The 15,667-nt window shown below is 36.0% G+C and overlaps 1 protein-coding gene across 7 annotated transcripts in view; it reads right to left on the minus strand.

The window, feature by feature from the left end:
• Positions 1–15,667, minus strand: part of ANKS1B (ankyrin repeat and sterile alpha motif domain containing 1B) — a 1,261,968-nt gene that overhangs the window by 1,088,414 nt on the left and 157,887 nt on the right. For 6 of the 7 annotated variants that reach the window (XM_025401058.1, XM_025401057.1, XM_025401056.1 and 3 more), the window contains exon 2: positions 5,551–5,631. The exons of the other annotated variant lie outside the window; for it this stretch is intronic. In XM_025401058.1, the coding sequence (XP_025256843.1) occupies positions 5,551–5,631 (81 nt within the window). The remainder of the gene's footprint in view (positions 1–5,550; positions 5,632–15,667) is intronic. 7 annotated transcript variants of the gene reach the window in all.

Consider the following 15,667-nt stretch of genomic DNA (forward strand, 5'->3'; position numbering starts at 1 on the left):
GTAAATTTTGTTCTATTAACCATGTTTTTTTTCCTATTATTTGATGGTAATAATTTTCTAATCTGTAATTACAAATAACCCAGGAAATCACCAGTAGTGTGCATTTTCCATTGTGTTCTGATCTGACTAATTGAAGATTAATTGCTCAATATGAAATAATGCATTTCAGGTACAAAATGCTGCTTCGTTTGTGGATTAACTAGCATTGATAAACAATGGCTCCCAATGAAAATGTACAAAATCAGAAAAACTGGTTTAATTTTCAGTATGAAGGCTTTAGATTATATGTTGGGGGTAGGGGGACAGTTTGGGCTCAAAGCAAAAGAATAAACTATATGACCCTGAAACATTATGCTGGCTCTATGATTCTATGAACTTTAGCCTACCAATCATGTTTATGGAAACAGTCTATAGCAGATGGATACAACAATAGCAACAAACGTGGAAATGATGTGTTTCTGTGCAGACTGCTAAGGCTTGCTTGGGAAGAATACAATATAATCATTGTCACTTACCTCTGCTAAGTGAGAACGCAAATAAAAGAAACACCCTTCTTCTCTGGTTCTGAGATACATTCTGTGACACTATTTTCTCCTTCAAATATCTTTTAAACCAATATTAAAATTAGCATTCCATGTAAACATACGACAAATGATTATGGGAGGCAGGCCAGAAATATATAATGTGACAGAGAAGAGCCAGGGAGAGTTTAACAACAAAGGGGAGATAATGCAGAGAACTGGTAAAAGCATAGACTCAGAACCAGAACACTTAAGCTCTAGACACAACCCCACTTTAATATCTACGTGGCCATTAAGTCACTTATCTAAATGGGCATTGTTTCTCCATCTATAAAATGAGGGAGGTGAGAGGTGTCAGGTAGAATAAGTGATCTCTAATTGCACAAGTTCATAGATAATTTAAACATGCAAAATCAGGAAACATATACTGTATATGAAAATCCCAATTTCAGAACTGTAGCATCATAGTGCATAACTGAGCCATAAATAATACCAACACAGTGTATCATTCAATGTTATAATTGTAAGGAACAATGGAGAACATCGAGCCAATCTATTCAAGCTATTGAACTGAGGCCTAGAGATGTTACATAAATGGTTCAAGATCATACAACTAGCAGAGCTGGGGAGATGGGGTTAGAATTTTCCTGCTTTTTCCAATGCCTATAGGATGACACCGAGTGAAATCTTTTTTTTTTTTTTTTTTTTTTTTTTGAGACGGAGTCTCGCGCTGTCGCCCAGGCTGGAGTGCAGTGGCGCGATCTCGGCTCACTGCAAGCTCCGCCTCCCAGGTTCACGCCATTCTCCTGCCTCAGCCTCCTGAGTAGCTGGGACTACAGGCGCCCACCACCGCGCCCGGCTAATTTTTTGTATTTTTAGTAGAGACGGGGTTTCACTGTGGTCTCGATCTCCTGACCTTGTGATCCGCCCGCCTCGGCCTCCCAAAGTGCTGGGATTACAGGCGTGAGCCACCGCGCCCGGCAACACCGAGTGAAATCTTACTAGAATTAAAAAGAAAAGATAAATGAGACCTTTCAGATAAAAGCACAGATATATAATTCCCATAGACTATCTGTAATTAAAGGGATCTTAAAAGATACCTAATCAAGTTATCTGTTTGTGAGACTCTTAATGATTGCTATTCAATTTGCTTAAATTATCTTCACTTTCTAAATTGCCAAAAAAAACAAAACTTATGTCATGGGTCACAGAAAAAAACATAGCTCAACAGTTAGAACTTCATAGACTATCACGTATAAATCAGTATTTATTAAATACTTCACTGAAAATCCAGGAGGGATATGAATGCTAATCCATTTTGGGACAATATTATTTTGAGAAGTGCTTACTTACCAATGCCAATCTGAGAAGAACAAGAAAAGCAGTATGCCTCAAATGAAAGGTCAGGCCCGATACATCCTGCCCATTAGATGTAATAGAATTTATCTTCCCAATTGGAACTAAAAAATTTGATAGTGGCCTGAATCCATAATTCAGATAGCCAAGAAGCCATCAGGATTATATTACTTGGGCTGATTTGTCTTTGTTCCTGATGACTCAGCTAAAAAAAGAATAAATAACAATATCCTCCATTAAAATATTTAGATATCTGGACATACTTTCCATTCTATAAAGGAACAGAAAAAAAAGATCTGGCAAAATAGTTCTAAATGAGATGATATAAGACAATATAGAATAGGAACTGAATAAAAATAAATATAATTTGGGAATTCCAATACTAAAAATTTAAATAATGAAACATAAAGTTTATAATAGTTTGTGTAACTCTGGTGATTCTCTAAACAGACTGATAGCATTAAATTTATACATTTTAAGAGGAAAATGTCATAGTGATCAATAATGCCAAAAAAATAAATTTCTTGCAGTAAGAGCTTTATGACCACCAAGCCTAAGATTAAGTATGAAGAAGACCCTTGAATCTCCATTCACAGAAAAAGAGAAATGTTAGGTGAAAAAACAAAAAGTAACTAGCATTTACTTTTTAAAAAATAATTTCAACTTTTATTTTAGATATGTGCAACTTTTATTTTAGATTCAGGGGATACCTGGGTATATTGTATGATGCTGAGGTTTGGGATACAATTTATCCCACCACTCTGATACTGAGGATAGTACCCAATAGTTTTTCAACCCTCCCTACCCCCTCTAATGCTCTCCAGTTTCTATCGTTGCCATCTTCATGTCCACAAGTAGCCAGTGTTACATTCCCACTTGTAAGTGAGAACATGTAGTATTTGATTTCCTGTTCCTCCATTAATTCACTTAGAATAATAGCTTCCAGCTGCATCCATGTTGTTGCAAAGGATACAATTTCATTCTTTTCATGGCTGCACAGTATTCCATGGTGCATATGTACTGCATTTTCTTTATCTAATCCACCACTGATGGGTACTTCAATTGATTCCATGTCTTTGCTATTGTGAAAAGTGCTGCAATGAGCATGCAGGTGCATGTGTCTTTGTGATAGAACAATTTATTTTCTTTTGGATTTATACCCTGTAATGGGAATGCTGGGTTGAATGGTAGTTCTGTTTTAAGTTCTTTAAGAAATCTCCAAACTGCTTTCCAGAGACTGAACTAAGTTTTACATTCCCACCAACAGTAAATAAGCACTCTCTTTACTCTACAAAAGATGCCAACAGTTGTCATTTTTTGACTTTTTAATAATAGCTATTCTGACTGGTGTGAAATCGTTTCTCTGTGGTTCTGATTTGCATTTCTCTGGCAATTAGTGATGTTGAGCATTTTTTTCATACACTTGTTGGCCACTTGTATATGTTCTTGTAAGAAGTGTCCATGTCTTCTGAGTACTTTTCAATGGGATTATTTGGTTTTTGCTTGTTGAATTTTTTAAATTCCTTATAGATCCTGAATATTCAGCCTTTGGTAGATGCATAGTTTACGAATATTTTCTCCCATTCTACAGTTTGTTTACTCTGTTGATAGTTTCTCTTGCTGTGTAGCTCTTTAGTTTAATGAAATTAGGTCCTACTCGTCTTATTTATTTATTTATTTATTTATTTATTTATTTTTGAGACAGAGTCTCACTCTGTCGCCCAGGCTGGAGTGCAGTGGTGCGATCTCTGCTCACTGCAACCTCTGCCTCCAGGGTTCAAGCAATTATCCTGCCTCAGCCTCCCGAGTAGCTGGGACTACAGGCACATACCACCAAGCCCAGCTAATTTTTGTAATTTTAATAGAGACAGGGTTTTGCCACGATGGTAAGGCTGGTCTCGAACTTCTGACCTCAAGCTATCCGCCTGCTTCGGCTTCCCAAAATGCTGGGATTACAGGCATGAGCCACCACACCTGGCTTCAAATTTTTTTTTTTGTTGCAATTGCTTTTGAAGTCTCTATCATGAAATCTTTGTCCAGTCCTATATCCAGAATGGTGTTTCCAAGGTTTTCCTCTAAGATTCTTAAGTTTGAGATCTTACCTTTAAATCTTTAATCCACCTTGAGTTAATTTTTGTATATGGTGAAAGGCAAGGGTTCAGTTCCATTCCTCTGCATATGGTTAACCAGTTATCCTAGCACTATTTATTGAAAAGGGAGTCCTTTCTCCATTGCTTATTTTTTATCGATTTTGTTGAAGACCAGATGGCTATAGGTAATACGGTTTATTTCTGGGTTCTCTAACCTGTTCGTTGGTCTATGTATCTGTTTTCATCCCACTACCATGCTGTTTTAGTTACTGTAGCCTTATGGAATACTTTGAAATCTGCTATCATGATGCCTCTGGCTTTGTTCTTTTTGCTTAGGATTGCTTTGGCATTTGAGCTCTTTTTTTAATTCAAAATGAATTTTAGAATAGTTTCTTCCTAGTTCTGTGAAAAGTGACATTAGTAATTTGATAGGAATAGTACGGAATCTGCAGATTGTAACTAGTATTTTTAAAGCAGTAATTACCACATCTAAAAACTAAAGTGAGGGCCAAGCACGGTAGCTCACAACCGTCACTTTGGGAGGCCAAGGCAGGTGGATCACGAGGTCAGGAGTTCTAGACCAGCCTGACCAACACGGTAAAACCCCATATCTACTAAAAATACAAAAATTGGCCAGGTGTGGTGATGGGCACCCGTAATCCCAGCTACTCAGGAGGTTGAGGCAGGAGAATCACTTGAACCCAGGAGGCGGAGGTTGCAGTGAGCCAAGATCATGACACTGCACTGCAGCCTGGGCAACGGAGTGAGACTCTGTCTCAAAAAAAAAAAAAAACATGAAATGAAATGATACAGATCTGGGAAAACTAACTTGGTCATTCACACAAAGGGAAAACAGAGACAAGGGGGAGATAGAGGAATAGGGTCATTTTTCTTCTGTAGGGGAGGACAGAACATATGAATCATTTGGAGGACTCATCACACTTTAACTCTGTCACTAAACCATTAGGATACCTAGCTAAAATACTGGAAATAGAGGTTGTTATGACTACACATTCTTTCACTCTCCATAATGTATAGTATTACATTATTTGAAACATAGTTTTACACATTAAAAAAATTTAGGGTTGCGAAATCTAAAACTAGAAAGATAATCGTGAATGACAAAGATAAAACATTTTAGCTAAATAAGGATTTTGAAGTGGTTCATATAAGTGACTAAGGCTCAGAATAGTGGGAGTCTGCTAAGATTGCACTCCTAGTAAACTCCCATGTTGGGTGAATACAAGGAGACACCAAAAAAGGTAGAGGGGTGTTATCAAGTGGTTTTATCCCATTCTCTCCCCAAAGCTACACATGACTGGCATGGTCCTGTCAATTTTTCCATTCTCCCAGTGTGACAGTTGAGTATTTTACAGCATTTCTTTCAGCTTACACTCTGCACACAATTATACTCAGCAACATTTCTACCAAGTCTGACTTGTCAGTATTGTCACCTGGTCCCTTTCCAAATTCATCTAAGCCCATTGGACTCATGGAAACATGAGAAAGGTATCGTCACACATAATTAACTTCATCACATGTAACTAAATACACACGATTCCGTCCAAATAAGTGGCACTTACTTATGTCCATTTAAGGCTGCATGGTGTAAAGCAGTGTAACCCGAACTGTCTGTGCAGTTCACATTGGGGCCTCGCCAGATGCTGCAAATAAAGCACAAGCGCAGAGTTAACAGTGAAGCAGGATCTTGCCTTGAAAAACAAAAAGAAGCCTGGTAGCCCCACAGCCAGCAGCAAGTTGCAGATAAAAATTTTAGCCATGTGGAAAATGATTGCCATTTTCCATGAATTCCCCTCAGAATATCAACTTCATTTACTTGATAAAGGGAAACTAATAGAGAATGCAACTATTAATATCTTCAGAAATTATTAACAAATGTGTGTCCATGGTCGTGCATTGAAGTCTGGATCCAAAAATTCCCTATTACTTTCTATCATTACTTAAATATTAGAGGCAACTAACATTCAGCTATTATATTCCATTCCAAAGAATAAAGATTTATGAGACCTGCCTCATGCCTGTTAACACACTCCTTCTGAGGTGGCAGTGATTTATATAAGTTATAAGATATTTTTGCATTGTGGGAAGAATATAAAGTCTTTTTGCTGTTCTATTGCAACCAAGAAAATGTAATCAATATTTCATACTTGAAAATAAAATGGAAGATTTGGACTGCTGTAAACCATGAGAAGATCCTAACAATTTTGCAGTCATCATTGATTTTACTATGCAATATATTCTGGAGATAACATGTAATTATATAAAAGAGTCTTTTTTTTTGATAACTACAATTAAGGAAACTCTTTTTAACTTTTGGAAAATAAGGCACTGAAAGACACTTTTCCGAAAATAGAACCAAAAAAATTGCTTTATCGGATGGTCACGGTGATATCAAAACTATCAAAGATAATATCTAATGATAAACTAGTTCACACATTCACAAAACATTTACTGTACACCAATTGTATGTCACATATTGAGCTAGGCACTGGGAGCACAAAATCATAACTCAAGGTCCTTCTTTACAAGAACATAGTGTAATGGAAAAGATAGACACACAAACTAATAATTACAAAGTAGTAAGATAATCGAGGTACCAGAGAGCACACAGGCATCTCTGAAAAGAGGATGAATGGCTATTCCAAACAAGGGGTCGTGGCAGCGTTAAACTAAGGTGGCTCAATGAAAATGAATAGAATGTGCTTATTTGACAGTTAATTAAAAGAAGAATTAATAAAACACATGGATCAATTGGAAGAAGGTGGGAAACTGGAAGCAGTAGTCTAGAGATGACTCAGACTTTAGGCTTACATGACTAGAAAAAATTACAATATTAACTAAGATGTGAAATGAAAAAAAGAGCAAAATCTTCTGCAGGGAGGACAACGAAGGATGCAGAGAAAACAATGACTCCTAGTTTGCAGACGTTAAATTTTAAGTATCTGACTTACTTATATAGGTTAAATGCAATCCCTATCAAAATCCCAAAGGCATTCTTTAAGAAATTGAAAAAAACTTCTGAAATTCATATGAAACCATAAGAGACCCCAAATAGCCAAAACAATTCTGAGAAAGAAAAACAAAGTTGTAGGCCAGGCTCAGTGGCTCATGCCTATAATCCCAGCACTCTGGGAGGCTGAGGAGGGAGTTTCACTTAAGCTCACTACTTTGAGACCAGCCTTGGCAACATAGTGAGACTCCATGTCTGCTAAAAATAAAGAATTAAAAAAATTAGTCAGTTGTGGCGGTGCACACTTGTGGTCCCAGATACTCAGGAGGCTGAGGCAGGAGGGCTGCTTCAGCCTGGGAGGTCGAGGCTGCAGTGAACCACAATCATGCCACTGCACTCCAGCCTGGGCAACAGAGCAAGACCCTGCCACCACCCCACCCCCAACAAAAAAAAGAAAGAAAAAAAAATTGGAGGCATCACACTTCCAGATTCCAAATTTAAGGGATATATATATACAACAAAATATTATTCAGCCCTAAAAAAGAATTATATCTAACCATTTTCTGTGACATGGATGACCCTCGAAGACATTATGCTAAGTGAAATAAGCCAGACACAAAAAGAAAAATATTGCCTGAAAATATATGAAATCTGAAAAAAAAAATCAAATATACAGAGATAGAGAACAAAAGATTGGTAGGGGGAGTAGAACGGGAGAAATAAATGTCAAAGGATACAAAGTAGCAGATATGTAGGATGAACAACTGTAGAGTTCTAAAGTACAACGTGAAGACTACAGGTACTAAAATTGTACTATATACGGGATTTCAGCTACATGAGTAGATTTTAGCTGCTCTTGCCACAAAAACAAAAAATAAAGGGTAACTCTGTGAGAGATGGATATTTTCATTTGTTTCACTGTAGTAAACTTTTTTTTTTTGCTATCTATATGTATCCCATAACATGTGTATACCACAAATATACACGATATAATTTATTTTTTAAAATACCACAATGAGATGCTACTATATAACTATCAGAATTGTTATGTTTAAAAAGACGTCATAAACCTATATTGACAAGGATGTAGATCAACCAGAGTTCACACACACACACTGCTAATAGGCACGTAAAATAGTACAACCACTTAGTGAAACAATTTGGCAGTTTCTTAAAAAGTTATGTACAAATACCATACATACCATCAAATCATACCATACAAATAACATACAAATACCATATAATCCAATCATTCCATTCTAGGTATTTAGTCAAGAGAAATGAAACCATATGTCCATATAAAGATTTGTACATTTAATATTAATAACAGCTCTATAGGTAATAGTCTAAAACAGAGACAATCCAAATGTCCATTAGCTGGTAAACAGACAAATTGTGATACATCCATACAATGGAAATAAAAAGAATTAAATACTCAGAAAAAAAAAAGGAATTAAATACTACAGCATTGGTTGAAAATCTAAATCAATTAGATTCTCAGAACAGCAGAGCGGCTGCCCTTTGATTCTCAGAACAGCAGAGTGGCTGCCCTTCAATCACCCCAGCAGAAAGGGAGACATCCTTGGGCACAGATAAAATGCATGATCTCTGGACTAGACCCCTGATTTGTAGCCTTCATCAACTTCTGTGATGTAAATACTTCAACTTAACTCAGTAATAGGAAGAGATGCTAACAACTGCATTTCACAAGCAGACACAAGCCAATCCAGCACACCACTGAAAGGCTTACAACCAACAAGTCCTAACACTATGAACTCAGAGCTTCCCATGAGTTTTTGAAAACTTCCACTCTCAAATATGAACAAATAACCAAAGACATCCAATCACTTGAGGAAAGCCTTTACTATTAACGAAGCGAAAACAAAAAATTAGGAACAAACTATAGAAAAAAAGAAACCTAGAGAAAATTTGGACTATGCATGGAGAAGAAATTTCAAAAATAGTTATCATTAATACCATCTCAGTATCAGAAAAGATAATGAATGTAAGAACAATGAAATAAAAAAGAAAATCAGAGATAAAATCAGTAGAAGAATTAAAAATCAAGCTGATAAGGCCAGGCACGGTGGCTCACGCCTGTAATCCTAGCACTTTGAAAGGCTGAGGTGGGCAGATGCCTGGGATCAGGGTTCGAGACAACCCTGGTCAACATAGTGAAACTCCATCTCTACCAAAAATACAAAAATTAGCCAGGTGTGGTGGTACATGCCTGCAGTCCCAGCTACTTGGGAGGGTGAGGCAGGACAATCGACTGAACCCGGGAGACAGAGGTTGAAGTGAGTCAAGATCACACCACTGCACTCCAGCCTGGGTGACAGAACGAGACTCTGTCTCAAAAACAAATAAAAAGTAAAAAATAAAGCTCATGAAGTATCTCAGATACTTAGAAAAAAAAAGGCAAAGATACAGACAAATAGAAGGGAAATCATAAGAAAAGTAGGATACTCATTTAGCAGTTCCAATATTGAAAAATAGAGGTTCTTAAAATCAAAACACAGAAAACAGCAGAATGAAAACAATGAAAGATATTTTAAAAATTATCAGAACTTTAGGACATTAATTTACAAAATAAAATATACATGGGCCAGTCACGGTGGCTCACGCCTGTAATCCCAACACTTTGGGAGACCAAGGTCGGTGGATCACCTAAGGTCAGGAGTTTGAGATGAGCCTGGCTGACATGGTGAAGCCTTGTTTCCACTAAAAATACAATAATTAGCCAAGCATGGTGGTGCATGCCTGTAGTCCCAGCTACTCGGGAGGCTGAGGCAAGAGAAATGCTTGAGCCCGGGAGGCAGAGGTTGCAGTGAGGCTAGATCATGCCAGTGCACTCCAGCCTGGGCAACAGAGTAAGATTCTGTCTCAAAAAAAAAAAAAGTACCTGGATAGCTTTGACAAAAATTTAAAAAAAAAAAAAAAAAAAGACAAAGAAATAACTGAAGTGAGTCCAATATGGTCTTTTAAATTTCAACTAAACAAATTCCTAAAACATCCATCCAGGGCTATTCTCTTAATTTATTTTCCTCTTTCAACTCTAGTTACACTAACAACTCTTCACTACCCAGGAAACCTAGAATGAAGAGAAATTATTCATACCTGTTACTTCTACTTCAATCTGCAACCTTCAGTTATCAACCTACACTCTCCAAGCTCTTACTATGACCGAGAAAATACAAGTCCAAGAATCGACCAAAAAAATGAATAAAATATCATCTCTTCCTCCAAAGCGCTGAAAATCTATTAGAGAAAAATATATACAGATAAATTACAATACAAGCAGTGACCATAGTGCCTACAGCACAGAAAACACCTAATAATTGTTTGTTATCAATCTTCTTCTTGTTCTTATAAAATAAATGTTACAATACAAAAATCTTTAACTCCCTAAATTAATACATCTGTTTAAGACAACTCCAACAAAAATCTCTATGGAGTATTTTAGGGAAAACTCAACTAAAAGTTCTAAATTTGATCTAGAAGAATTTACAGGAAAAAGAAATTGTGAAACAAGAAGTAATAATGGGATCTATATACTACCAATTATGAAAGCATATCATAAAACAATACCAAAAAATTTTGGTCTAGCACCAGAATAGAGAGATCAATGAATATAAGAGAAGCCCTAGAAACAAGTCAGTCATACATATAGGAATAAAGTTGACATCTGAAAGAGGCAAAAAAAAAAAAAAAAAGGAAAACATCATTCAATAAATAGTCCCAGGAAATATGTTTTAATTACTGGGCAGGAAAAAATATTTTCAATTCCCTACCCCACACCATTTAGCAAAATTTCATACACATGATTTGTCCTTGACTTCTCAAACCTCATTCCTAACCTCTTTTTCTCACACACCCTGTTCCAACCACACAGGCCTCCTTAAAAATATAAGTATGCTTGCACCTTATGACTGTTGCATTTGAAATTCTCTCTGCCTAGAAAGTTTTTTCCTCAATCATATGGCTCAATCGTTCTGCTCAAATGTCACCTCTTCAGAAACTCTCTCCCTAATTATTCAGTCAAAAATAGCACCCTATCATCATTCTCTTTCCTCTCAGTTATGGGACTTATCACCATCTGGCATTATATTATTTATTTATATGCTAACTGTCTGTCTCCCCACTAGAATGAAAGCTCCACCACACTATCTTTGGGTCTTAAAACAGTGACTGGAATATTGTAGGTTCCCAGTAAATATTTGTTAAATGAAATATAAAAATGTTGAATACATATATGAAAAATGTCCACCTCATTGGCAATCAAAGAAAGCAAAAAAACACCCATACCATTAAATATTTCTTTATCAAACTGGAAAAAAAGTCAGTAATATTCAGCAATGGTTAGGATGCAGAGCTTATAATAAGCTGGTGGTGAAAATGTAAATTGGTACAATTTTTCTGGAAGGCAATTTGACAATACGTATTTAAAAACTTTCATAGTGTGCAAACTTGTTACCTAGAAATTCTCCTTAAGAGGAATTATTTTAAGAAAGTAATTAATAGTTTGTACAAATACTTAGCTATAAAAATATTTATCACAGAGAGTAGTAAAAAGTAAAAATTATGGATTTTGATATATAATGCCACTTAGAATAGTTATTCTCTCTAGCAAAGAGAATTCTCTCTTTGCTAGAGAGAATAACTAGTCAGCTAGATTTCTCACACTGCTTGCCTCCAAAGCTTGGTACTCATCTTTCTCTCTAGCCCTCTTATACGAGACCCACAGCATTAGTGTCTTATACGGCCCCAACAGCATATGGCTTGAGCTCCTACTGATCAGGTTTTTTTTTTTTTTTTTTTTTTTTTTTAAGCTTATGTCAACCTCCCTGGGTTGAGAAAGTCTACCAACAGAATAGCCAGGGCTCCTAGAGAGGATGCAATTCTTCTTAGTTTTATACAATGGCTCAATATATGTGACAGATAAATGGATATTATGCATAAAATAAAAATCTCACAACAAAATGGAAAAATGGGATATTAATAGGCAATTCACAGAAAAGGAAATGTGAATGGCTAATAAATATTTGAAAATATAATTAACCTCACTGTGGCTAGCAAAGAGCAAAATAAAACAGTGGCTGCCTACTTTTCTACCATCAGATGAGCACAAATTTTTGAAGAAATCATTGATAACAAACAATGGAGGCAAATATGTGAAGAAACAGTCACTCTCACAGAATATTCATTGAAGTGTAAATTGCTACAACATTCTTGGAAAGTAACATGGCAATATATAATAAAATTTCAAACATGAATACTCCTAGACCCAATGACTCTACTTTTCAGGATCGATATCTATGAAATAAAAATATTCATATGAAGACTACAGACACAAAAATATCCACTATAGAACTTTAATAGCATAAAAGAGAAAGGGTCTGGCATGTTGGCTCACGCCTGTAATCTCAGCACTTTGGGTGGCTGAGGCAAGTCAGGAGATCGAGACCAGCCTATCCAACATGGTGAAATTCTGTCTCTACTAAAAATACCAAAAATTAGCCAGGGGTAGCAGTGGGCGCTTGTAATCCCAGCACTGGGAGACTGGGACAGGTGGATTATTTGAGGTCAGGAGTTCAGAACCAGCCTGGCCAACATGGCAAAATCCCATCTCTACTCAAAATACAAAAATTAGCCAGGCATGGTGGTGTGTGCCTGTAATTCCAGCTACCCAAGAGGCTGAGGCATGAGAATCGCTTGAACCCAGGAGGCAGAGGTTGCAGTGAGCTGAAATTGGGCCACTCTACTCCAGCCTGGGTGGTAGAGTGAGACTCCATCTAAAATGCCCAGCAAAAAAAATTAAAAATTAACTAGTCCAATAGCTGAGAATGGGGCAAAAAAGGAAAAATTAATTAGGATTCATTCACACTATGCAATGTTATGCGACTATTAAAATAAATAACTCTGATCTGAATGCATTGACTTTGAAAGTCAGCCAAAACATATAAAGTGAAAAAAGTAAATTGCAGAATATTGTGTATGTCTGGAGCATTCCAAATGCTTTACATGCATTAGCTCATTTATAGCCACATGACAATAAGGAAGATACTATTATTATTTCCATTGTATAGATGAGAAATATTTGCAATAACATAGAAAAATACATACAAAAATACATTATTCATTCTCTGAATTGTCTGAATGTTGAAATTATCATGAATTTCTTTAAGGAAAAGAAAAGACAATAAACTACAAGGGAAGAAAGATAGGTTTGCTCCAGATTATGAAGAACCTCACAATATGTTGAAAAACTTGGATTGTATTCTGCAGCAACTTGGAACTAAATGGCTTTCAGAAAGATAAGTATGTTCCTCACATGATCAGTCAGTGTTTTAGAATAAGAGCTCTTGTAACAGGTGGAAGGTAAACAGAGTGAGAGAGTTAGGTTAACTGTCTGTTTTACAGACCAGGGGAGAAACAAAGAAATTTGAACAAATGGAGATATAGTGGTAGATAGAAAGAAGGTGAGAAAATTCAAATTGTTATGTCTAAAATAAAACCTATGGGAGATGGTATCCATATGAACAGAATAAGAGCAAGAGAATGGCTGAGGTTTCAACCATGAACGAAATGCATCAATGATGAGATATCTCCGCTAGAAAAAGCTGCAAGGGCAGTGGTATCTTTTGGCAGGAGCCAAGTTTCAGTTAAAACTGATTAAAACACTAGGTTGCTTGGAATACCTCAGGCAAAAAATGGAAAAGAAACGGGAAAATACTGCAAATTAACTCTCATACATTTTTTAAATTTCTGCATGTTATTAGAACTTATAAATATTTTGTAAGAGAAGATATTTATAACTAAAATAAGATTCAGGGCCTACAGATTTCAATTACCTATACCAACTCAGTTCCCCATTATACAAAAATTAATTATAATACAAGCATTTTTTAAAACCCCATTGAAAGTCACCTTCTCCTAGCCAAATGGATATGGATACATCTTTTTTAAACAAGGAGGTTTAGAATAGAAAGTTAGCATATATCTAAATATATTCAACTGCACCTATTGACAAAGCCTCTAGGCACATATCCACATATCCATAGAACATCCACCGACACATTTGAAACACTATAAATAAGCCAGACCCAAACCCTCCAACTAAAAACTTAATTTAAAAAAGAAACCTTGATTTTTAAAAGCTCCAGCTTTGAGTTAATGTTCAGCTCCATCCCAACTTTTTATATTGCCTTGCCCCCTTTACTTAGGCATAATCTTTAAATTTAAAAAGAGGGCCTAGATTAAAACCTTGATTAACTTAAGCTTGTTTCATAAAATGCAAGAGTTTCTAGATACATTTAAGAAATGTCTTGAAAAAGTGTAAAATGCTTATTACATATTTATTCCAAAAAAAGCAATTTTTAGATCCTTGGTCTTAGTCTAATACACACCCAAATCCCATTTTCTATGCCTGCTTGTCAATATCTCAAATTCTGTATGTGAGAATTATTGCCAAAAATGAATGTTCTCAGACAATATGAGATTGCCAATTACCAAAAATTTAATTTCCTTTGTTACATTATTTGCACTAATGTAACAAATCAGATTAGTATATTTTAGAATAAATATAAACAAAATAGTTTTCTACCAAACTTTCAAATAACCAGGACATTCATTAGTGAGAATATTCTATTATCTAAGGTTTCACATATTAAATAAGATCATTCTTAAATAAACCATAAGCCTGAGTTTCTTGGGCCAATATCCATATATATAGCAAATAAGATTTGAAGCACAACTACTCCACAAATTGATCATTATTATACCCTCTATCAGTCTATGGGGAAAATCTGTCAGAAACAACATAAAACTGTTTCAGTTTTTATTGATTCCTATCTGACCCTTGACACATGAGATCACTCCAAGGCATCAGATATGGAAATTCATACAAAATGTACATCTAATGCCTCAGGCAGGGTCAGAGTATGTAGGAATAGTCTTCTGACAGATCATATCATTTCAAGCAATGCAAAATAAACCTTCTTCTCAATTTGTGTCTTAATAGTTTACTTCCATTTTTAGATGAACTGGACATATATACATATGCTACTGATTACTACAAGTGTAGTTCTCATCAGTTTAGTGATGGCACAATTTTATTGTCATGGGCTACAAGTGTCCCATATGGGTCAAATGGGTCTATATCTCTATATCAGCACTGTCCTATAGAAATATAATGTGAGGACAGGACCTGATGGCTCACATTTGTAATCCCAGCACTTTGGGAGGCCAAGACAGGTGGATCACTTGAGCCCAGGAGTTTGAGACCAGCCTGGGCAACATGGTGAAACCACATCTCTACAAAAAAAAAAAAAAATTAGCCAGGCATGGTGACATGCATCTGTAGTCCCAGCTATTCGGGAAGCTGAAGTGGGAGGATTGCTTGAGCCCAGGAGGTGGAGGTTGCAGTAAGCTGAAACTGTGCCACTGCACTCCAGCCTGAGCAACAGAGCGAGACCCAGTCTCAAAAACTGGAAAGAAAAAATACATAATGTGAGCCACATATGTGAATTTAAATTTTCTAGTAGCCACATTAAAAAGATGTGAAATTAGTTTGAATATATTTTACTCAACCTAATATATCAAGAACATTATTTCAACATATAATCAATACAAAAATTATTGAGATGTTTCACATTCTTTTTTATACTGTTTTCAATATTGGTGTTTATTTTACACTTACAGCACATCACAATTAGGACTAGCCACATTTC

This window comes from Theropithecus gelada, chromosome 11 (assembly GCF_003255815.1).
Source record: "Theropithecus gelada isolate Dixy chromosome 11, Tgel_1.0, whole genome shotgun sequence".
Taxonomy (NCBI): domain Eukaryota; kingdom Metazoa; phylum Chordata; class Mammalia; order Primates; family Cercopithecidae; genus Theropithecus; species Theropithecus gelada.